General features: G+C 42.1%; 1 protein-coding gene across 5 annotated transcripts; it reads right to left on the bottom strand.

Annotated features, from left to right (window-relative positions):
- Nucleotides 1–2,602: 2,602 nt before the first annotated feature.
- On the bottom strand, nucleotides 2,603–22,594 carry LOC109681719 (monocarboxylate transporter 1-like). Of its 5 annotated transcripts, none has more exons than XM_074050741.1 (6): nucleotides 22,518–22,594; nucleotides 14,369–14,618; nucleotides 12,391–12,534; nucleotides 8,358–9,224; nucleotides 7,524–7,777; nucleotides 2,603–5,076 (listed from the first exon to the last, which is right to left on the bottom strand). In XM_074050741.1, exons 2-6 carry the CDS (start codon nucleotides 14,583–14,585, stop codon nucleotides 4,900–4,902), a joined length of 1,659 nt encoding a protein of 552 aa, XP_073906842.1. In that variant the 5' UTR covers nucleotides 14,586–14,618; nucleotides 22,518–22,594; the 3' UTR covers nucleotides 2,603–4,899. The 5 variants fall into 5 exon arrangements, with proteins under 5 accessions (XP_073906842.1, XP_073906841.1, XP_073906843.1 ...); XM_074050740.1 differs by lacking the exon at nucleotides 22,518–22,594 and adding an exon at nucleotides 22,313–22,434; XM_074050742.1 differs by lacking the exon at nucleotides 22,518–22,594 and adding an exon at nucleotides 22,313–22,434 and having other exon boundaries at nucleotides 7,524–7,681.
- Between the last annotated feature and the right edge of the window lie 304 nt (nucleotides 22,595–22,898).

Here is a 22,898-nt window from a genome sequence, read left to right as displayed (position 1 = left end):
ACACTGCAGGGTGTTAGTGGATTAAAATGTCATTAAAACCAATATTAAAAACCATAGCTGTGAATCGTCATAATTGAGATCTGTGGTTATATTATGCTTATTCTATGAACAACAAAGAAGCTAACTCACTGGCTGGGGAATGTACTTCTAGACTTCTTGCAGCCTTCCGAGATCACGTTAGCTGCTTTGGTATACACACTCCCAACACTACACTACAATTGGACCTGCTAGGCGCAGACCCCATATGTGCTAGGACTGAGTGCTGGACAGGACAGACATAACAGGAGCAAGATGAAGTCCTCACAAATGACCCAAAGCTCACTGGGGTTCCAACTAAAGACTGAAATCTTTGCAGAGCTCCTCTCTGAATAAGCATAAGCTCTGGAGGCCTGTCCTCTGCCTCTCCTGCTTATTGTGCTCCAATGTTACTTAAACAATGAGGTGGTGATCAGAACCACTTGAATCCAGAATAGTTTCGTTATCTGGAGACCAGCGAGCCTGGAAATTTTCAGCCTTGAGATTCGAAGGTACTCAGGTGCCACAAAGCTACAGTCACATAGACAATGCTCCCCAAACTACCATTTATTTTTTTTTCTTTTATTATTCATATGTGCATACAAGGCTTGGTTCATTTCTCCCCACTGCCCCCACCCCCTCCCTTACCACCCACTCCGCCCCTTCCCTCTCCCCCCCGCTCAATACCCAGCAGAAACTATTTTGCCCTTATTTCTAATTTTGTTGTAGAGAGAGTATAAGCAATAATAGGAAGGAACAAGAGTTTTTGCTGGTTGAGATAAGGATAGCTATACAGGGCATTGACTCGCATTGATTTCCTGTGCGTGGGTGTTACCTTCTAGGTTAATTCTTTTTGATCTAACCTTTTCTCTAGTACCTGTTCCCCTTTTCCTATTGGCCTCAGTTGCTTTAAGGTATCTGCTTTAGTTTCTCTGCGTTAAAGGCAACAAATGCTAGCTAGTTTTTTAGGTGTCTTACCTATCCTCACCCCTCCCTTGTGTGCTCTCGCTTTTATCATGTGCTCATAGTCCAATCCCCTTGTTGTGTTTGCCCTTGATCTAATGTCCACATATGAGGGAGAACATACGATTTTTGGTTTTTTGAGCCAGGCTAACCTCACTCAGAATGATGTTCTCCAATTCCATCCATTTACCAGTGAATGATAACATTTCGTTCTTCTTCATGGCTGCATAAAATTCCATTGTGTATAGATACCACATTTTCTTAATCTATTCGTCAGTGTTGGGGCATCTTGGCTGTTTCCATAACTTGGCTATTGTGAATAGTGCCGCAATAAACATGGATGTGCAGGTGCCTCTGGAGTAACAGTCTTTTGGGTATATCCCCAAGAGTGGTATTGCTGGATCAAATGGTAGATCGATGTCCAGCTTTTTAAGTAGCCTCCAAATTGTTTTCCAGAGTTGTTGTACTAGTCTACATTCCCACCAACAGTGTAAGAGGGTTCCTTTTTCCCCGCATCCGCGCCAACACCTGTTGTTGGTGGTGTTGCTGATGATGGCTACTCTAACAGGGGTGAGGTGGAATCTTAGCGTGGTTTTAATTTGCATTTCCTTTATTGCTAGAGATGGTGAGCATTTTTTCATGTGTTTTCTGGCCATTTGAATTTCTTCTTTTGAGAAAGTTCTGTTTAGTTCACATGCCCATTTCTTTATTGGTTCATTAGTTTTGGGAGAATTTAGTTTTTTAAGTTCCCTGTATATTCTGGTTATCAGTCCTTTGTCTGATGTATAGTTGGCAAATATTTTCTCCCACTCTGTGGGTGTTCTCTTCAGTTTAGAGACCATTTCTTTTGATGAACAGAAGCTTTTTAGTTTTATGAGGTCCCATTTATCTATGCTATCTCTTAGTTGCTGTGCTGCTGGGGTTTCATTGAGAAAGTTCTTACCTATACCTACTAACTCCAGAGTATTTCCTACTCTTTCTTGTATCAACTTAAGCCCAAACTACCATTTAAATAAAAACGATGAATAAAGGCTCATCTTGTATCTATTGCTGTGGTCTGAAAACTTGTTTCCTTATAACTTACTGTTCAGCAGGTCTTCCTACTATAAATAAAGTCTACTGAATATTCCTGTTGGATTCTCAAATTCTGACAGAGCTCAGAATTGCACAGTGCAGTCCAAGTGTCAACAGTACCTGCCAATGAATGTGTGGGAAGGTAGACTTCCTTGGTCAGCTATCATCACCCTGTCTTTGTGACATCAGTGTTACTGTTTTCAGTGGCAACCACAAAGCTGTGAAGTGGGTGAGTACAGAACCTCTGACTTCCTGAGTTAAGTATTCACTTGCAGCTGACATGCTCAGAATAGGAACCACAAGAATGCTGTCCCAAGATACCTGCTTGCAGGAGGGAGGCCTGTGGCTGGCCCAGGTGACCTGTGGGCTCTGTACTCCACAGCTTTGGTCCAGCCCCAGCAAGATGACCACAGACCACTGTGCTCTTGAGTTCCATGCCACACTCACCTCCCTTCCACCAGTGCTTCTCCTGGAGAAGCAGAAAAAAAATAACTTGTCTGTAGTAACCAGTGCTTCATTTTTAGGAGATAAGGTCTCTTGACTGAAGGCCTCTATTTCAAACCTATTTATTTCCTGCTATTAGTGACAAGGTAACAATCACATTCACGATAAGGAAAATAGGAGAAAAAGTATCATCACAACACAAATATGATTGGAATTCTGTGTAAATTTCCTTCCCCTTTTTCCCTGAGTGTATTCTACATACTGGCCTAATACATTATGCTTATAAAATAAAAGATCTTTCCTTGCTATCAGACTTCATTACCATCTATCTAAACTCGTTATCACACATTTAAGAATTTTCAAATTTATTATTCATTTTACTGTCAGATATGCCAAGAAAAGTCACCCAAAGAGTTTGAAATATAAAACCTCAGGGCACTTAGTATCTTTAAGACCCTTTTTGGTGTCAGGATTAAAAAACAAAGCTTCACTAAAAATATACGTGTGACAAGCTCATAAAAAATGGTCAATTACATTAGTCATCAGGAGAACGAAAGTTAAGCCATACTACACACCTACTAAGACTGACAATACCTACTGCTCACAAAGATGCAGAACTCTTAGAATTCCACACAATGCCATGGATTACAAAATTACAGCCACTTAGAAAGTAGTTTTGTAGCTGCTTATATAGTTACACAAGTTGGGCTGGCAGAGTGGCTCAAGTGGTAGAGCACCTGCTTAGCAAGTGTGAGGCCCTGAGTTCAAACCCCAGTACCAACAACAAAAAAAGTTACAAATGCCCTTCCCTCAGACACATTTTTGACTCTTAGGTTGCCACTGGAGGTGACTACCTAGCTATACAGTGAGTGTTTCCATAACCCTCTTCAAGTTTGATGACTTGCTGTAACAACTCATGCAACTTAAGAAAACACCTTACATTTCCTGGTTTATCACAAAGCAACAACTCAGGAACAGCCACATGGGAAAGGAGCAGAGGGCCACCATGGAGCTCCATGCTGTTTCCTGGCAGGCTACCTTCCCAGCACATCAGGGTCTTTCCTGACCAGAAAGCTCTCCAGACTGTTGCTTAGGGCTTTCTATGGACATTTCATTACACAGGCACACTGATGAAATCACTGACCTTGGTGATTGAACTCAACCTCCAGCCCCTTCCCTCTCCTGAGATGAAGGGGTGCAGCAGAAAGTTCCAAACCTCTAATCACACACAATGGAGCCCCCATCCTGAAGCTATCTACAGGCCCCAGGCACAAGTCACCTCATTAGCATGCAAAAGACCTCCAGAGATTCCACAGGGTCTTCTTCAGGTGTGTGCCAGGAACTGGGGACAAAGACCAAATAATTTATGCCTTGTTAGACACTATGATACCATTTATTCCATTTTGGAAAGACAAAACTACAGAGGAAAAACACCAGGTCATTGGCTGCCAGAGGTGTGGGTGGAGGAAGGGGCTGACCCCAAAGGGAGGTAACTACTTCGGCTCTTTGACACACTCTCTGTATTGTGGGGTAGTTATTCCACTACACACCTTTGTCAAAACTCTCCAAACTTTACTTTAAAAAAAAAAAGTCTCGATATGTAATAATCCAGACTGGCTTCAAACTGATGGTGGTCGTGCCTCAGCCTCCTGGGTGCTAGGATTGCGTGTGCTTGCCAAGATACTCTTAAAACAATGGAAATTGAAACCAGGCACCAATGGTTCACACCTATAATTGTAGCTATTCAGAGCAGAGATCAGGAGGATGAAGGTTCAAAGCCAGCCCAAGCTAACAGTTCAAGACCTCCTATCTCAAAAATACCCAACACAAAAAAGAGCTGGCAGAGTGGCTCAAGTGGTTGAGCACCTGCTAGCAAGAATGAGGATCCGAGTTCAAAGCCCAGTACTACCAAAAAAAAAAAAAAAAGGAAATCGAGATGGGGGTTGGCACAGGCCTGTAATCCCAGCACTCAGGAGACTGAGGCAGGAAGGCTGTGAGTTCGAGGACAGCCTGGGCTATATATGTCTCCAGAAAGAGAAAAACAATGGTGGGGAAACAACCATGTAAAGTAAACCTTAATCAATCTAACTTTCAATAAAAGTGATCTCCTTCACTCCATTATCTTTGGCAAATCTTCTGTCCCCAAGGGATTGATGAATTTATTTTAGACTTCCGTGAAAGAAAGAAATAAAACGCCACCAGTGAATACTGGTGTGATTCCCCACAAACTCCACCATCCACCGTAAGCAGCACTAGAAGAACAGGGTTCAGCAGACTGCTTCCAGTACTTTCAGTCAAAATCTCCTGCTGTTATCCATACTTCAGACCGATGCTTCTCTTCCAGGCCTTTCTGTTCTGTGCCAGCTGCTGCTTTTGTGACTTCTTTTGGCTTCTCATCTGAGTTCATACCAGTCTCGTCCTCTTTCCCTTCCTTTCTCTGCTCCTCTGCCTTCTGTTCTTTTGCCACAAGTCGATAATTGACGCCCATGCCAATGAAGAGATAGACACCTGCGATGATGAGGATGACGCCACACGCCCAGTACGTGTATTTGTACTCGCCGTAAATATCATTGAGACTACCTGGGGAGACGTAAAAACAAAGCGATGTGCATAAAAGTGAACAAGGATACCCCTTCCCAGACAGTTTATGGGTCCACTCAGAAGCTGGGCGAGGTAGTACTTGTCTATAATCCTGGCACTCTGGAGGCTGAGGCTGAGTTGGAGGTCAGCCTGGACTATGTAGTGGGACCCTGCCTCAGTAACGAAAACTCAGAAAAAGATGTCACTTCAATTTTCAAAGAGCCCACAATGACAAATTGGTATAAAAAAGAACTGCTGAAAATTATCTGATCATCTCTTTCTAATGTCTCTGATTTTATAGGCCTTACACATTTGGTTATTTTTAGCAACTTGAAAACAATTCATGCTTGACAGTAATTCATGTCTGAATCAAGAAAGACCTGAACGTCAGGTACAACCACTTCTCTGAGCCTGTTGCTCAGAGGCTGAGGGGCCTTCCAGGCCAGAGCAATCCAGTTCCCAAGGCCAAGGCCAGCGCTCCTTCTCAATCACCCTCCCTGATGGGCTCCTCGACCTGGGCTGAAAATTTACCTAACAGCAACAGTTTACCCATTCTAGGCACCTAGTCCTCCCACCACACATTCTACTGTCACCCTCACTGCACAGATACAAAAACTGAAGTAGAAACATTAAGTTATGTCTCCAAGGTCACAAAGCCAGCAAGTGAAGTGACCGCTTTAAGCTGGGAAGTCCGACTCCAGGCCTGCACCTGGAACCACTGCGCTGCAGGATCCATCCACTGGCGGAAAGTCAGATGAATGTGGGAATGGCCTATCACCTCCTTTTCTCGGAAGGCTCTGTGAGGGCTGGTAGTAAGGAAGCCTATTTAAATTGGTATTTCTGAATTATTTTTTTTTTTTTGGCCATGAAACCCTTGTTATAGCACAGTTTATAAGCATCTCATCAAAACAGCATTTGTAGGAATAAACTTTGGAAACCCTACTCTCCACTTAACCGGTCCCCCTGTGATGCCACCTGGTTTCCTGACTCGGGCATCATGCACCTGCAGTGCCCACAGCTGTCATACACCAGGCACTGGCTCTGTGGATGAGGTGAGCAAAGGACACGACATCCACACTTCAGAGGAACAGAGAGACATTCATCAAACAGTGACATGACCTGTGACAGGTGCCATAGGAGGGTTCTGAACAGAAAACAGAGGATTAGGACTGCTACGTGGGGTGAGAAAGGCTTCCTCCCTTGAAGAGTTAACAGAGCTGAGAATGGCAGGAGGATAAGGTCATCTAGAAGGGGTGGGGAGAGGATACAGGCTAACAGCAGGTGCAAAGGCACTTGGGTAGGTGGAAGCACGGTGTGAGAGAGGGAAGAAGGGCCAGGTTGCTGCAGCAGAGAGAGCAAAGGGTAAAGGTAGGAAATGAGGCTGGAGAGACAGTAGGGCCAGGCTCTGCAGAGCCTTGCAAGCCACATTAGGAATTTGATTTTTACCCTAAGAGCAGTGGAATGGAGAGCTGTAACAGACTGAAGAACAGCTGGAGCTGATACAGGCAGACCAGTTAGGAAACTGTTAGAAGCAGCCTGTGTTACGGACAGGAGTTTGGGTAAGGGAGGTAGTTGTGATGTAGAAAATGGACAAATTACAAAGAGATTTTGGAGATGAAAACTGGCAGGATGTGGAGACTCCCTGGACAGGTATAGGTGTAGAGGAAGAGGAGTTTGGAAGTTAGGAGTGGATCTTCTATGATTCTTTCTTAATTTATAATTCATAATCTCAAAAGCATGAGTATATCCAGGAGGGCCAAATTACTGTCATATCTGATAGTAAACAGTAATTTTCAATTGTAAGGAAGCTGGTATTCTTAGAGAACAATCCAGCAAGTTTTATAGTCACTTACCAGCTGTGGAATCTTGGACAGGTTATTTCACTTTTAGGAGCCTCTATTTCTTTTTATTATTTTTTTTATTATTCATATGTGCATACAATGCTTGGGTCATTTCTCCCCCCTGCCCCCCTTACGACCCACCTTGCCCCATACCTCTCCCCGCCACCCCCTTGATACCCGGCAGAAACTATTTTGCCCTTATCTCTAATTTTGTTGAAGAGAGAGTATAAGCAATAATAGGAAGGAACAAGGGTTTTTGCTGGTTGAGATAAGGATAGCTATACAGGGCATTGACTCACATTGATTTCCTGTGCGTGTGTGTTACCTTCTAGGTTAATTCTTTTTTATCTCACTTTTTCTCTAGTACCTGTTCCCCTTTTCCTATTGGCCTCTGTTGCTTTTAAGGTATCTGCTTTAGTTTCTCTGTGTTGAGGGCAACAAATGCTAACTAATTTTTTAGGTGTCTTACCTATCCTCATATCTCCCTTGTGTGCCCTCGCTTTTATCTTGTGATCAAAGTTCAAGCCCCTTGTTGTGTTTGCCCTTGATCTAATGTCCACATATGAGAGAGAACATATGATTTTTGGTCTTTTGGGCCAGGCTAACTTCACTCAGAATGATGTTCTCCAACTCCATCCATTTACCAGCGAATGATAACATTTCATTCTTCTTCATGGCTCCATAAAATTCCATTGTGTATAGATACCACATTTTCTTGATCCATTCATCAGTAGTGGGGCATCTTGGCTGTTTCCATAACTTGGCTATTGTGAATAGTGCCGCAATAAACATGGGTGTGCAGGTGCCCCTGGAATAACCTGTGTCACAGTCTTTTGGGTATATCCCCAAGAGTGGTATTGCTGGATCAAATGGTAGATCAATGTTTAGCTTTTTAAGTAGCCTCCAAATTTTTTTCCAGAGTGGTTGTACTAGTTTACATTCCCACCAACAGTGTAAGAGGGTTAGGAGCCTCTATTTCTTAATTTATAAAAACAGGCACTAGCTGTTCTACCTCATTGACTTGTGAAATACGACAGGATATATAATGTAATCTTAGGACAATCTCTGGTACTCTGTGAACCCTCCCCTGATAGCTGTTATTATTTTGAATAGTACTGAGATAAATTCCATGATTAAAATGAAATCACTATTAGTATTTTAAAGGTGGAGTTGTGTATTACACATTTTTCTACAATAAGCTTATTAGTTTTATGACCAGAAGAACTATTGTTAAGAATTACTGAACTGTAAGAGCTGTTGGTCCCCCTCTCAGCTTGCTGGTTCAATTTAATCCCATTTTGTATGTGTCTGACCAGGCACCAAGAGTACAGAAACAAGACTCACCAAATAGCTCACCAACTTCTGCCTTCTATCACTGTTCCCATAGTGTATGCCTGTTTTATGATAACAGAACCAGAGAGGTAGGAAGATATACTATACCTAAAAGTGGTGGCCCCAGGAGGACAGGGCAGCATTCCACAATGGTCACCAAGCCCACAGCGCTGGAGAACCTCTGGGGTCCAACGAGGTCCATTAGTGTTTCAAACAATATGGAGCTGAGCCACCCAAAGGCAAAACCAAAGAATCCAGAGTAGCTGCAGAAGCCAACGTAGCTGGTGGATAAAGGCAGTGCCATATGACACACACCATTTGCCATAATAGCAGCAGCTAAAAAATACTGGATTCGAGGTCTGATCCACTTTGTGTTGGCTACAAGTCCCATGGAAGGTCTGGCTATGATATCCACAAAAGACAAAATAGAGAAAAGGAAGGCAGCCTTCTCACTAGCATAATTTTTACTCTTGGCATAACTATTAAGAAAGACTAAAGGAGTAGCCAGTCCAAAGGCCATTATCACATTACCAGAGAGGTACAGAACGAAGCCTCTGTGAGTGAACAGGGACAAGTCCAAGACTTTGCTAATTGTTTGGAATGCCAGTAGTTTCTCCTCATTGCGGTTTCCTTCATTACTTTCTGTACTTGCATCACCTGCACCTATTTTTGCACTGGATTTGCCAGCTTCCTGGAGAGATTCTTTGGACCTAACTTTCTCAGCCTCAGTTGCCTTGGGCCCTATTGGCCGCATCAGGGATCCAGCTACACAGCAGTTTAGCAGGAGGCTCCCAAGAATTAGGAAGCTTCCTCTCCAGCCAAAGATATTAAAGAGAGTCTGACTGAGGGGGGCCAGGATAGCAAGGAGTACAGGGCTGCCTGCCATGGCCAGTCCATTGGCCAATGGTCTCTTCTTGTAGAAATACTTGCCAATCATGGTCAGAGCTGGATTCAAGTTGAAGGCGAGCCCAAGACCTAGGAGGGAGGGGAAAAAACTATATACAATAGTAAATGTCAGAAACATATTTGTTATTAATTAGTGAGGCAAAGAAATGGAATGGAAAGAGAACAAAATTTTGACTATGAGAAGCTATTATAATTAGTAGCTCATTAGGTAGGCTTTGATAAATAAATATTCACACATAAGTCTCTTTATGTGCCAAATACCAGATTTACAATATAACGTAATTCTTTTCACTCAAGCAGCCAAAAGAATAATAAACATAAGATCCTATATTTAATCTCATGATATTAGCTTTCCTGAGGAATGCAGAATTGAAAACCAGAAGAGAGGATAAATCTCACAAATGAAGAACACTGAGCAAGTGAAAAACTTTGGACAGCAAAACCAAAATTGTCAAAGATGCCAATACCACTCCATTAACTAAATCCATTAACTTAATGCAATTTCTATGAAAATGCAGTGCCTTTTATTTTTCAAATGAGGTAAAGTGACTACAAAATATAAATGAATGACAAATGCATTTGAAATATTTGAAAAAGATAAATCATTGATGGACTCAACTTTGACAGATATAAAAATACATGGTACAGCCAAAATAATTAGAACAGTATGGCATTTATTCATATTAGAAAAACAGATCAATGAAAGTAAGCAGAAGTCCAGAAACAGAACCAAAAATACATTTAATAGGGAAAGAATGAACTTTTCAATCTATGGGGCTAGGATGAGTGATTACCCCACTAAGCTCCCATGTGAGGTAAAAACCAGACTAGGATGCATCCATTCAATTTTTCCAATTACTACCTCTCTGTAACTCTCACCTTGGGTTAGGATGAAAAGTACTTTGGCCTATACAAACTGCCCAGGCTCTCCTGTCTGTTCTTACCTGTGCTCAGTACATTACTGCTTTAGGGCCTTTACACTAGCTGTGCCCCTAGATTTTGTCTAGGTAGCTCTGTGCTACCTTCAGATCTCAACTCAAAGTGACCTCCTCAAAGAGGCCTTCCACTCAGGAACTAGCCAATCTTTCTCCTTCCAAAACTCTTTCAAGCCTTTGCATAGCATTCATTACTACCTTTTTAATTATTACTGTTATTCATTTATTTGTTGGTCTGTATATTGTCTGCTTCCCTCCACTAAAAAAGGGGAAACCTGCCTGTCACACTCTATCCCCAAACTGCTTGAAACAGTGCCTGCAACAGAGTAGGGATTCTATAAGTGTTTGTTGAATTAATTAATAGGTGAAATAATAAGTAGACTACATAATCATGTGAGAATTTATATTCCTTCTTCACAGAATTAAAACATTCTGGATAGATTAAATTACTTAAATGCATTAATGTAATGAAAGCATAGATTTAAAAAAACTGTTATAAGCATTATCTCATATGCTGAAGGTTGGGCTGTAACTTACTATAACCTTTCTAACAGAGTACATTGCCTGATTGTATCAAACCTTTTCCCCAAGTCATTCCATTTCTAAAAATTCATCCTAAAAAAATCACTTGCGTAAAGGTATACAGAGAAGTACTGTCACATAAATGCTGTTTATCAGTAGTTAAAAAGAATGTGAAGAATTAAAATATCCATCAACCAGAGAACGATGAGATGAATCATGGCATCCAGCCAATGGAAAAACAATGTTGGCCGAAGTATCTTTATTGAGATGGGGAACTATGTGTGTGACATTTAACCAGCTTGCCAGCAGAAGCTGAGAGGGATGAATGGTCCATCTGCTTTGGTGTACAGCCTTGCATGGTTCCTGCTACCTTTTCAAGACTTGAAAAGCCACTCGAGCTATATTTGGTCTTTTCTCTTTCAGGATGATGCATGCACGTCCTGGCATGAGGCTTCCCATGGTTCCCCCAGTGGGGATCTCCCCTGGCAGAGGAACTCCAATGGGCATGCCCCCTTAGGGATGCAGCCCCCTCCCTCAGGAATTCGAGGCCTTCTTCCATCCTTAGCCAACAGGCATGGGTCCGATTGCAGAGGCCCACATCACCACAGACCTGTTTGTTATGCTGTTGTTCAGGAAGTCTCACCTGATTGTCTGGTCTCCCTTTCAGGCCCCCCCCCTCCCCAGGGAATGCACCTACCAAGGCCCTAGATTCCTCTTGGCCCTCCTCAGCTCCCTGCATGTTTCATAAAAGGCTATTCATAGTCCTTTTATTTTCTGTGGCCAATGAAACTGGTTTAAAATGAACTCTTAAAGAGACTATTATAAATGAAAAAACAATGTTTAAAAAACTGGCAACAGGGTAGGGGTGTAATGCAAGGCCCTGCAAACCTCCCCACCGCAAAAAAACCTGGTTACACACATAACATATAGTCCCAACTCTTTTTGTCCTAAAAAAATTGTTATGTGCATGGAAAAGTGTATGAATGAATATAGCATAAAATGTTAATGGTGGTTTACTTTGAAGTGTATAGCTATGTGTAATCTACATTCTTTGTATATATTGGCAGTTTGATTTTTTGTTGGAGGACAGTAACTGGAGTTTTGAACTTAGGGCCTCACACCTGCTAGGCAGGCACTCTACCTCTTGAGCCACTCCACCAGCCTTGTGTTGTGTTGGGTATTTTCAAGATAGGGTCCCTCAAACTATTTGCCCGGGCTGGCCTCTAAACTGTGATCCTCCTGATCTCTGCCTCCTGAGTAGCTAGGATTACAGGTGTGAGCCACCAGCACCTGGCTCATTTTCTTAATTTAGCTTTTAAAAAGGGGCAGGAAGAGTTCTCAATATGCCTTTTACTCTTGAAAATGTATCTGCTTCTCTACCAGAAAAGTTTACCCTGTCTCTCCTATGCCAAGATGGGCAATTCCTTCTTGGGTAGAAAAGCTGTGTTCAATGAGAATTGCTATCTGCCCTTTCAACAACTCAATGGACCACAACTTTCACTGATTTTCACTATCTTTCTTAAGAGGAAAGGACAGAAGGCAAGGGGGAGAGAGGGAAGACAGAAATGCTTTTTTTTAAATTCATGCATTCAACAAACAATAATGTGAATTAAGTGCCGGGATATTTTTTGAAAGCCTGGTTTTCTGGGACTCTTAAGTTAACTTATCTAAGCTCTTAAAAATAACACTCAGTAATTTCTTTAATGAAAAGAACAGGAAGGTAAATGCTATAAACTGTTCACAAACGACTGCACAAAAAAGAACCAGCAGCAACTCACCTCCGATGACGCCAATGCACAAGTAAAGCTCCTGCACGGTGTTACAGAAGGAAGCCGCCATCAAGCCACAGCCGGACAAGCAGCCCCCAGCAATCATGACCGGGCGGCTGCCATACTTGTTCACCAGGACACTGCTGATAGGACCTGGGAGACAACACACAACTTGGTAAACAACCTGGTACCGAACAAAAGCCCACTCCTCACTCCCATGTCCACATAGGCATTACTGCCAAGAAAGGAGCCAAGACAAAGGTCCCAGAATAAACAGAACAGAGGCAGTGTAAAGGATATTTGCTTTCTGTCATTTTAGTTATAGGTTTGTGTAGTGGGAAAAAAAACAGTAATGGTTGTACATCTTCAACTCATCTGGAATATACTAAATGGATTTTAACTAAAGTATAATCTACCTCTTGTAAGGTAAAGCAGGCTGCACATTCCTGTGTGTGGGCTTCTTCAAGTATGTATTACACCCTCAACATATACATAGCAAACTTGCTCTGTTGTAATTTTTTAGATAGGCACTGGGAGCAAAGATGTATAACTATGATGCAGTGTATAACTCAATCCAATCCAACTTCTGACTTTAGAGAACATTTACAAACTAGCTAGAACACAAACCAACACAAAACTACAAAACGAGAATGCCTACCATCGCCACTTTTCTTCAACATTTACTTGAAGTCCCAGCTAGTGCAGTAAGACAGGAAAAAAAGGTGTAAGGAAAGGAAGAAACCAAACTATCAGTATTTGTAGAAGATATTTTTTTATATTTAAAAATTTTGACAGAATCTATCAGTAAACTATTAGAAACAAGAGTCTAAAAGCAGACACTTTAAAGCAACTGAGGCCAATAGGAGAGGGGACCAGGAACTAGAGAAAAGGTTAGTTCAAGAAGAATTAACTTAGAAGTAACACACATGCACAGGAAATCAATGCAAGTCACCTCCCTGTATAGCTATCCTTATCTCAACCAGCAAAAACCCTTGTTCCTTCCTATTATTGTTTATACTCTCTCTTCAACAAAATTAGAGATAAAGGCAAAATAGTCTCTGCTAGGTAGCGAGGGGTAAGGGGAGGGTAAGGGGAGGGTAAGGGAGGGAGTGGTGGGTGGGGAGAAAGGGGGGGAGGGGGGAGAAATGACCCAAACATTGTATGCACATATGAATAAAATAAAAATTAAAAAAAGAAAAGAAACAAGAGTCTAGCAAGGTTATAGAATATATGATTAAAAAAAAAAAGAAAGATCAGTTACCTTTCACCAGCAACAGCAGAAAACATTATTTCTTGTTTTAGAGTGCTGGAGGGAGATTGAATCCAGGGCTTCATGCGTGCAAATGCTCCATCACTGAGCCACCCCCCCTGGCCAGAAAACACTTTTATTTTTCAGCACTGGGATTTGAACTCAAGGCCTCACACTTGCTAGGCATGCTCTCTATATCACCTGAGTCACTCTACCAGCCCTGGTTTTGTTTTGAATGTTTTTTGACATAGGGTCTCACAAACTATTTGCCCCAGCTAGCTTCAAACCATGATCCTCCTGATCTTTGCCTTCCAAGTAGCTAGGATTACAGGCATAAGCCACTGATCACCAATTAGAAAACACATTTTAAAAGTTACCCTTTATGGATTTGTTTATTTTTGAGACAGGTTCTCTCTGGGTAGCATAGCTGTCCTTGAAATTATGATCCTTCTGCCTCAGCCACTTGAGTGTTGGGATTTACAGGCATATCCCACCATGCCTGGCAAAAGTCACCCTGTTATAAACAGCTGTTTTACAATATTATAATTGACCTAAGAGAGTACACAGTTGTCATGTAGCTTTTGTTGTTAAGAAGAAAAATGATTCTTATCACATAGCTTCAAGAAAATAGTGTTTCAAATAACTGACTGATAAAATCATCAAGAATAGAAAGAACTTAACACAGAGCTTTTGTCTGCCTACTGAAAGTTAACAGAGCAGGCCATAGTGGGTACTCACCTCCACCGTACATGACAGCAAACATGATGGAGGATATCCAGGACACTTCACTGGTGCTGGCATTGAATATATTTTCAATTTCTTTGTAAAATACAGAAATAGATTTGCCAAATGCACAAGAGAAACCAATAGAAACAAAAGCACCAGCAACCACTGCCCACCCCCAGCCTCCATCTGGGGGGGTATATCCAACTGGTCCTCCATCTGACAATGACATCGTAAGATGAATTCCAAGTTCAAATCCAAATATCTGAAGGACATGAAATTAAAACAGTACATAACAAGTAGGTCAATAACAAAGCAATCCCACACAACTCCTAATACCTATTACAAAGAACTAACCTGCTTCTCAGTGGTACTTGCCTTGTGTGCATATGGTGGAAAACAGTGGAACAGGCATAGTACTGCTCCCAAGTTTCAGAGGCCTGAAGGTAAAAACTCACCACCATTTGAGCTACATGCCCAAATCCTTTTCAATAAAGGTAATAGGTTTCAAGTTTATACCTGTTTCAATAACTGAAATCTATATTACCAAAGATAACCAAATTACTCATTTGACTTACTTGCGAAAACTCATGTAACACACACAATATAAAAGTCTTTTCCTTTATAATTTTCTCTCCTTTCCCAAAATTTATCCTCCAAAATACTTACTTACTTTACTTATTTTTGTGGTTCTGTCATTTGAACTCAGGGCCTCATGCTTAATAGGTGGGCGCTCTACCACTTGAGCTACTCTGCCAGCCCTTTGTCTGTGTTGAGTATTTTTGAGATAGGGACTCTTGAACTATTTTCCTGAGCTGGCTTCCAATAGTGATACTCCTGATCCCTGCCTCCGGAGTAGCTAGGATTTACAGGCGTGAGCCACTGGCAACCAGCAGTGAGGCTTTTCTGACCATCCTGAACAAATAGCAGCCTTTCACTTCCACTTACCTTGCTTTATTTTTCCTCCACAGCACCTATCTAAGAGACTAAATCCACACACTCAATGCTTTTATGAGGCAGACATGAATCACTTTACTTGATTAATTTAATGCCATCAATACCCCTGTGAAGTCAATACTATCACTACTCCCAAGTTAGAGCTGGGCACACTGAAAACCAGAAAATAAGTTGTGCAGGACTTGCTCAGAGGTGGGAGTCAAACCTAAGCAGAATGGTGCCCAAATCTGTACTCCTCACCACTGGACTGTGCTGCTTCTTACTGCTGTCAGTTTCCCCACCCCATACTAATAAGAAAGCTGAAAATAGAGACTTTTCCAAAGCCCTGTCCCCAGCCTCTTGGCATGTAATAATGGCCTAGTATCTGATAAGTAAATCAAGGAGAAGGAGGTTGAGCCAGCCAGAGGGAGAATGGATGCTGGCCAGGCCTTAAGCATGCACAACACAACACACACACACACACACACACACACACCCTCAGGTTAATACTATGGACATGCAGATCTCATCTGTTTTCATGTCTTCCTTTCTAAGTGATGATTCATTGCTTCTTTCCAGATCAGCTCACTGACCAAACCAAAAACCTGTGGTCCGTTTCTCCCCTCTGCCTCCATGCCCCACATCTGACCCATCTGAACAGCTCCTGAACCTATCCTCCTCACACTCTCACAGCTACTGCCCTTTGGTTCAGGCCACCATCTCAAATACATCAATGCCACAGCTTCCCATTAGCTCCTGCTTTCCACCTTTCTCTCGCCCCACTCGATATTCCATACTACAGTACGAGTGATCTGAAAGTAAACCCTGCTCGTTGTGCTCCTTTTCTTCACACTATTCTGTGGATCCAATGTGTCACCCTCATAACAACCTCTTAAAGCTTCCAAACCTCTTCCTATCTCACCCTTGCTTACCTCTCCTCATTTCCACAGATACCAGCTCCAACGGTACCAGAGCACTTGAACTTCTCCAAAGTACCACGTGCTTTCACCTTCTACCTTCTACATTTTTCTGTTCCTGTGTGTAAAACTGGCTCTCCCATCACTTGAGTGTTGCTGAATCTTTCAGGTCTCATTTTCATTCAGCTGCCACAAGCAGGCTAGGCATCTGTACCATGTGCACCACAGGACCCTAGCCTTACTCTGTGGTAACACCTACACTGTAGTGTAATTTCCTGTTTGCCTCTCTCTCCCACTATGTATGGTCGTGTGAGTACAAACTGTATCCATCATGTTCAATTACATACTCCCCTTGTCTAGAACAGTTTCTAGAAGTTCGTAGGCAATTATATTTGTAAAATTAAATGAGGCTGCATTTTATAAATGAAGAGATTCCCAAAGTTGTTCAGTGATAGAGCCCACATCTGAATCGAAGTATATCTGGTTCTAAAGCACATACACTTTAATGTACAAAGTCTTTCTAAAAAGGGAAAGGATAAAAACTTAGACTTCTGGATTGATGATTTTAGTTGTAATCCTACTTAGATATTAGGTACAGTACTACTAAGCAAAATCACAAAACAAACATTAATTTATAAGATGGATAACATTTTGCTGTAAGCAGATTAATGCTGTCATAGCGAGTATGTTTATACTACTATATACACTTTTCTATTTAAACTAATATGCAGCTGGGAATGTAGCACAGTGGTAGAGCACTTACCTAGGATGCATGCATGAGTTCCTGGGTTTGATCCCATCGCCAGAAAAATAAATAAATAACATATTTTTATTATGTTTAAAGTATGGCATAAAGTCATCTGGTCTTCACTTGTGTAAACCCATCATTTAAATATTAACTATGTTCAATATTCTTCACCAACCTAATTAAACTCATACTGTTTGTTATCAGAAATGACTAAAACCAAACATAAATACATAATACTTTACTTTTAAAAAGATAGTCACCCACAATATCCAGAAAATGCTGGCTGGTGGAGTGGCTCAAGTGGTAAAGTGCCTGCCTAGCAAGCTTGAGGCCCTGAGTTTGAACCCCAATACCACCAAAAACAAACAAACAAACAAAAAACTATGGTATCTGGCTAGCACCAGTGGCCACACCTGTAATCCTAGCTACTTAGGAGGCAGAGATCAGGAGGATTGCAGTTCGAAACCAGCCTGGACAAACAGTTCTCGAGACTCTATCTCAAAAAAAACCCATCACATAAAAGGGCTGGTGGAGGCCCTGAGTTTAAGCACCAGTATTGCAAAAAAAAAAAAAAAAAGGAAAAGAAAAAATATGTATAATATATATGCAGAAAATGATTTATTTTAGATTGTTGATTAAAAAAACCAAATACAAATTATGAAAAACTTCCTAACGTGCTGGCTGTCCCCTACACGTGTTCATGGGCATCTAAGAAATGTTAGCTCACTCATAGTCTGCACAGAAACATTCACACTTATCAGGGCAAGGCCACCACCAAAGCAGAGCCTGAGCAAACTCTTCAGAATGCTCCTGCAGCCACATGACAGACATCTTCCAAAGGCTCCTTGAGAGGCTCTGGCCTGGCCCCCAAACTTCCCAGCACTTCCTGCCCAGAGAACTAGGACTGAGTTATGATGAGGGCCAGCAGGTTCCGCTGGGATAGCTCTGCTTGCAGGAGTCCAGACACCATCAGAGAACTTCCAGTCCTCTAGTGATTTGGGACAGGTGGCCAGCTAAGGACAGCTCTCACATTTCCTCCTAACATATATAACTTGTCTAGTAGCTGCTGTAGCCCAAAAATGAACAAGAATCAAATCTGAACAAGAGGTCACCACTGTGATACCAATTACAGATTCATCTCTTCAGCAATTTTCCCCATGAAATTGTCAGAAATACAATTTCCCACCCATTCCCATTCATTGATGGAGTAAACAAGGTCAAGTAAAGTCCTTGAAGCAAAACAGACCACAGCTTCCATTTCCCCTGCAAAAAAGAGATGACTGGCATAGTAGCCATTTCAGAGTTTCCCCAGACCACTGGACCTCAACTCCCAAGGCATGTCATCCCTTGGTAAAGGCCTCTGTTGACACTGGTTGGTTCTGAACTCAGTCCCTGGCTTGGTTTCTTGTTTTTGCTCTGAAAAGCTGTGCCACATTCAATAATATTCATTCACTTGGGTCTTTTTTAGATAGAATTAACAAGTTAATTTTCTTTCACAATTGTAGGCCTTTAGAAGACTCACTTTTGATGTATAGCAGAAAAAAATATCAAACAAAATACTGGGCAAGTCCAGCCCCACAGTGGGCTGAGGGAGGTGCTGAAGATACCAGGCTGAGGCTGGGGATGCCGGTCACTTCAGGGCATCAAGTGATCCTTTCCAGTGCCCAGCCGCCAGTTGCTGAACAAATCTCTAAATAATGAAGGAAAGCTGAAACTGTTTGGAAAATGCAATTCAGATGTCAGCAGGCATGATTATAAAGTCATAACAGGATGGAAAGAGACTGATCCTGTGACAGCAATGGTTGTAAATTTGACTAACCTCATAGAGCATATTAAAGAAGGAATTATGAAGTCCCTTGATCACTAGAATCTGTACCTGAAAGGAGGGGGCATGGGAGTAACTATGATCCAGGTACATTATATACACGTATAAAAACAACAAAACCCATTAAAAATTATTTTCAGAAAGGGGAGAGGATAAGGAAGAGCAAAGGAGGTAAACCCCTTTGTACAATTAATATTCACTTAGAAAAGAGAATCTATATGTGATGTACATACCATACTTTGCAAATGTTGTAAGGATGACAAAAAAATGTTGTATTATATATCTGGGGAAACTTTCAGAAATTTCCTGTGGAAGTTCTGTATAGAGTAAGAATATGAAACAAGTATATACTATCGTAGTCTATAAAGGAGAAAAGTCTTAGGGATTAACATTGTGGAAAGACAAATTTCTTTCAGTATCTGAAAAAGGTCTTTCTCCCCCTGGAATATTAAGAAATCATAATTGTTCCTCCTCTGCATTATGTTCTGACACGCTTGATTACTGAAATAATTCTAAGACCTATTATAAGCTTAAGTCTGGGCTAGAGGTGTAGGTCGACAGGATGAACAGTGGTAGAGCAACATGTCCACATGGGAAGTCCTGGGTTTAATACCTACTATCAAAAACAACTACAACCTAACTTGTGATGAATCGTGAATATCATTTAGAGAGGATTTTTCCTGAAGATTAAGAATCACTTCATTTTTTGGGGAAAAAAAACCCAGAATGACATAAAGTCATTTATGTCTATCTTCTTTCAACATAATATCTCAGATTTACTTGGAGGAGAACTAGGGGTGGCAAAGGGTCTCCCAGGTTTGTGGTCTTCAACTCAACTTTGTTCTCCCTTACACTGATTATCCAAATGCATATGTTTAATGGATGTGAAGACATAATTTCTGGCATATTTTACATTTATATTGTATTATATGTGCATTGAATGCATCTTTGTGAAAACCATGGTGCTTGGCTCGTTTCATTTATGGAAAATGGCCATTAATTGCCAGTCCTCATTATTAAAAAAGGTCTGACCTCATTTGAATTCAAAGCAATGAGTTGAGGTGGTGGGGAAAGGGGGCAGGGGGATGAATATGTACAAATAATGTGTACATATGTATGTAAATGCAAAAATGACATATTTGATACAGTGTAAGAACCTCTGTAAATGTAAATGCTACGATGTACTCACACCCAGCACAACAATAAAGGGTGAAAAAAAAGCAATGAGTTCATGAGTTATAACTATTTCTCTTTTCAATTTCTGACACTGACAGAAGACAATCATAGGAAGAAGTCTGTTGCCTGGGTCTGTTGCAAAGTCCTTTCTCTGGAGCTATACGTTCTGGGTTTTTTCCTTTGTTTTTCTTTTTATGCCCTGGGTAGTACACTAGCATAAGAACTGGGATGAGTGAGGCAGCCTTGTTTTGCAAGGAAGAAAAAGAGAATTTGTACATAGGCACCTATTCTCCTCTTAGTAGAGATCACTTTATTTTACCTTATTTATTTTTGGTGCTAGGAACTGAATCCAGGGCTTCACACATGTTAAGCATGCACTCTGTCATTGAGCTACACCCCCAACTCCTCAAGAGAGGTGGTACAAAATCATCCTAGGGACTATACCACTATTTGAAACTGAAGGTTATACTTATCCTAGAGTAACCACTTATGTTAATGAAGCCATAATCTCAGTTCAAAGTAAACAGTTGGGTTCCAGAGTTAAATAGAAGTACCCAAGGTAAGTTCTCCTCTGAATTAAGAGGGGGAAAATGATTAAATCCATTTCATCCCAGGATATTTACACTTACATTTGCTGTAATCACAGTATAGTTTCACCCCCCCCCCTTTATATTTGGCAGTAGTGGGGTTCGAACTCAGGCCATTCACCTTGAGCCACTCCACCAGCCCTTTTTTGTGATTTTTTTTTCTTTTTTTTTGAGATGGGGTCTCTTGAACTATTTGCCCTGGCTGGCTGTGAACTGTGATCCTTCTGATCTCTGCCTCCTGAGTAGCTAGGATTACAGTAAAACACCAGTGCCAGTTTACAGTATAGCTGTTTGATACACTAAGGTTCACTTGGAAAAGCTAATATAGCACATACTGGATAATTAAACTTTGAGCTGGCCACAGTTTATTATTACAAAGTTACAATTTGGGGTAACCAAGAACTCTGTTCTTAATAGGTAACATTTTCTTATATTGAAACAATATCAAAATTATATTTAAAACTGCTAGTATCTTTAAAGTAGATTCAGAAAGAAAAAGAAAGCGAATGAAATAAGAGCATGGAAAAGAAGCATTGTGGGACAAAGAAATTCAAAGCCCAGGCATGAACACAACACAGTTCTTCAGCTGGGCACCGGTGGAAAATATTTCAAAGGTTTTGATGATTAAAACCACCAAGGTTTACTTCAAAGCTGGATCCATCATTCTGAAAGCATTCACCCCAGATTTGAGTCTCTTAAATTGTTTCTCCTAGTACTTTCCTGTGCACAGTTGTTTTAATATTTATGAATGAGTCTTGATCATTTCTATTGCCACATCTCCACCCAAACCTCAAAGGAACAAGTTGTTTTGTTCCAGACAATCCACAAAGACGACTAGTAAACGAGTATTGTCTGTCTATCATAAGCATTACTTGCACTAAGCACAAATAGATATTTGTAAAGTTGTTTTAGAGTGCATTTTTGGACACTAAGGAAGAATAAAAACCGAAGTTTTGTTACTCTAAAATACACTTACAGGTGAAACGTGTTTAAAAGCTGCCAATATAAATCCTAGGCTTTATAGTCATTACTCAAAAAAATTATTTCACTATGAAGTACACTTACAGCAATGTCAACCTATTTCACCTACCTGAAAACGTTAGTAAATCATTCTTTCCCCCTTCCCACTTCTCTATTTAGAATCTTCTAAATGACAAGTTACAAATGCCAGCATGGTGTAATCCTTCCCAACAGAGGGATGTACTTTTATCTTGTAGACCACGTATCCCAAATCCGAGGTCCACCAACCCGAATCATGGCAACACCCACACAGAGGCCTGCCTTACAAGGGAGGCTGAAGACCAGGTGTGGGACTAATTTAAGAAACGTGATCCATGTAGCCCACAGATCACCAGCAGTACCCAAAAAGTCGCAGAATACACCCAGTGTTCCATTGAACTCTGTGTGTTAGGGGCACTACAAAGATGGTCATACCTTAAAGAAACTTAGCATCTATTGAGGGAAAACACACGAACTAAAACCAGGTTCATACAACACACACACACACACACACACACACACACACACGATGAAGAAGGAAGGTGTACTGTGAGGAGAAATGAAATTTTCTTTACGCAGAACAAGGTCATGAATAAGGAGAGATGGTCAAATCATGTTCAAAGATGAGAAGGTGACAGTGGCTTCGAGGACGTCCCCAATAAACCATACCCACCACCCCCACCCCAGACATCCCACCCAGGACAGCCTGGAAGGCAGGTTAATCAGCCCTATTTGTTTTCACGGCCCATTCATCCTTCCCACCAAAAGCACCTGCGGCGGGGATGAAGCCATCACCCGGGTCCCCGTGGCCGCACTGCTGTCCGCGAGTCGGGGCCCAGGACACCATCACAGCGCTCCGGAGCCACGCGGAGACCACGATGTCCCCTGGGGACGCCTTCCCCTCCCCTCCCGTCCCCCGGAGACAGAGGCGTCAGTTCCTCGTGGGACCCTGACCCCTCCCACACACCCCACTGACCGTGGCGTGGAGCGGAACAACGCCCGGGACCTCGCGGCGCGGGGAGCTCGCGGGGCCGGCTGTGCCGCGCGCAGCATTTTAACTGCGGCCCCGCGCATGCGCGCTGCGCACGCCCCGCCCTCAGCCCTCGCGGGACCCCGGCCGGCTGCACGCGACCGCCAACGCCGCGCCACCTCCAGGTTTCTGGAAGAGAAAAGGCAAAGGCCGCCCAGGGCCCGACCCCGAGGTGTGGGGGACGGTGGCGCGCGGAGTCGCCGGGAAGCGACCACAAGCATTTGAATGGACCCCGGCGCGACTCGGACCCAGGAAGACGACAGGGGCCGGGGCCAAAGAGCAGGGGCTGTGGACTCCATCTGTAATCCCAGCACTAGGGAGGCAGAG

The sequence above is a fragment of the Castor canadensis genome, chromosome 12, assembly GCF_047511655.1.
Source record: "Castor canadensis chromosome 12, mCasCan1.hap1v2, whole genome shotgun sequence".
NCBI lineage: Eukaryota > Metazoa > Chordata > Mammalia > Rodentia > Castoridae > Castor > Castor canadensis.
This window is presented reverse-complemented; position numbering and strand designations above follow the sequence as displayed.

Coding starts and splice junctions, on each gene's coding strand:
- LOC109681719 (XM_074050740.1), bottom strand. CDS start 22,333: ATGGCTTCATCCCCGCCGCAG. Junction 14,619..22,312: donor TGGCTTCATCCCCGCCGCAG/GTGCTTTTGGTG, acceptor CATGTCCTTCAG/ATATTTGGATTTGAACTTGG. Junction 5,077..7,523: donor AGAACATCATTCTGAGTGAA/GTTAGCCTGGCC, acceptor ACGTCTCCCCAG/GTAGTCTCAATGATATTTAC.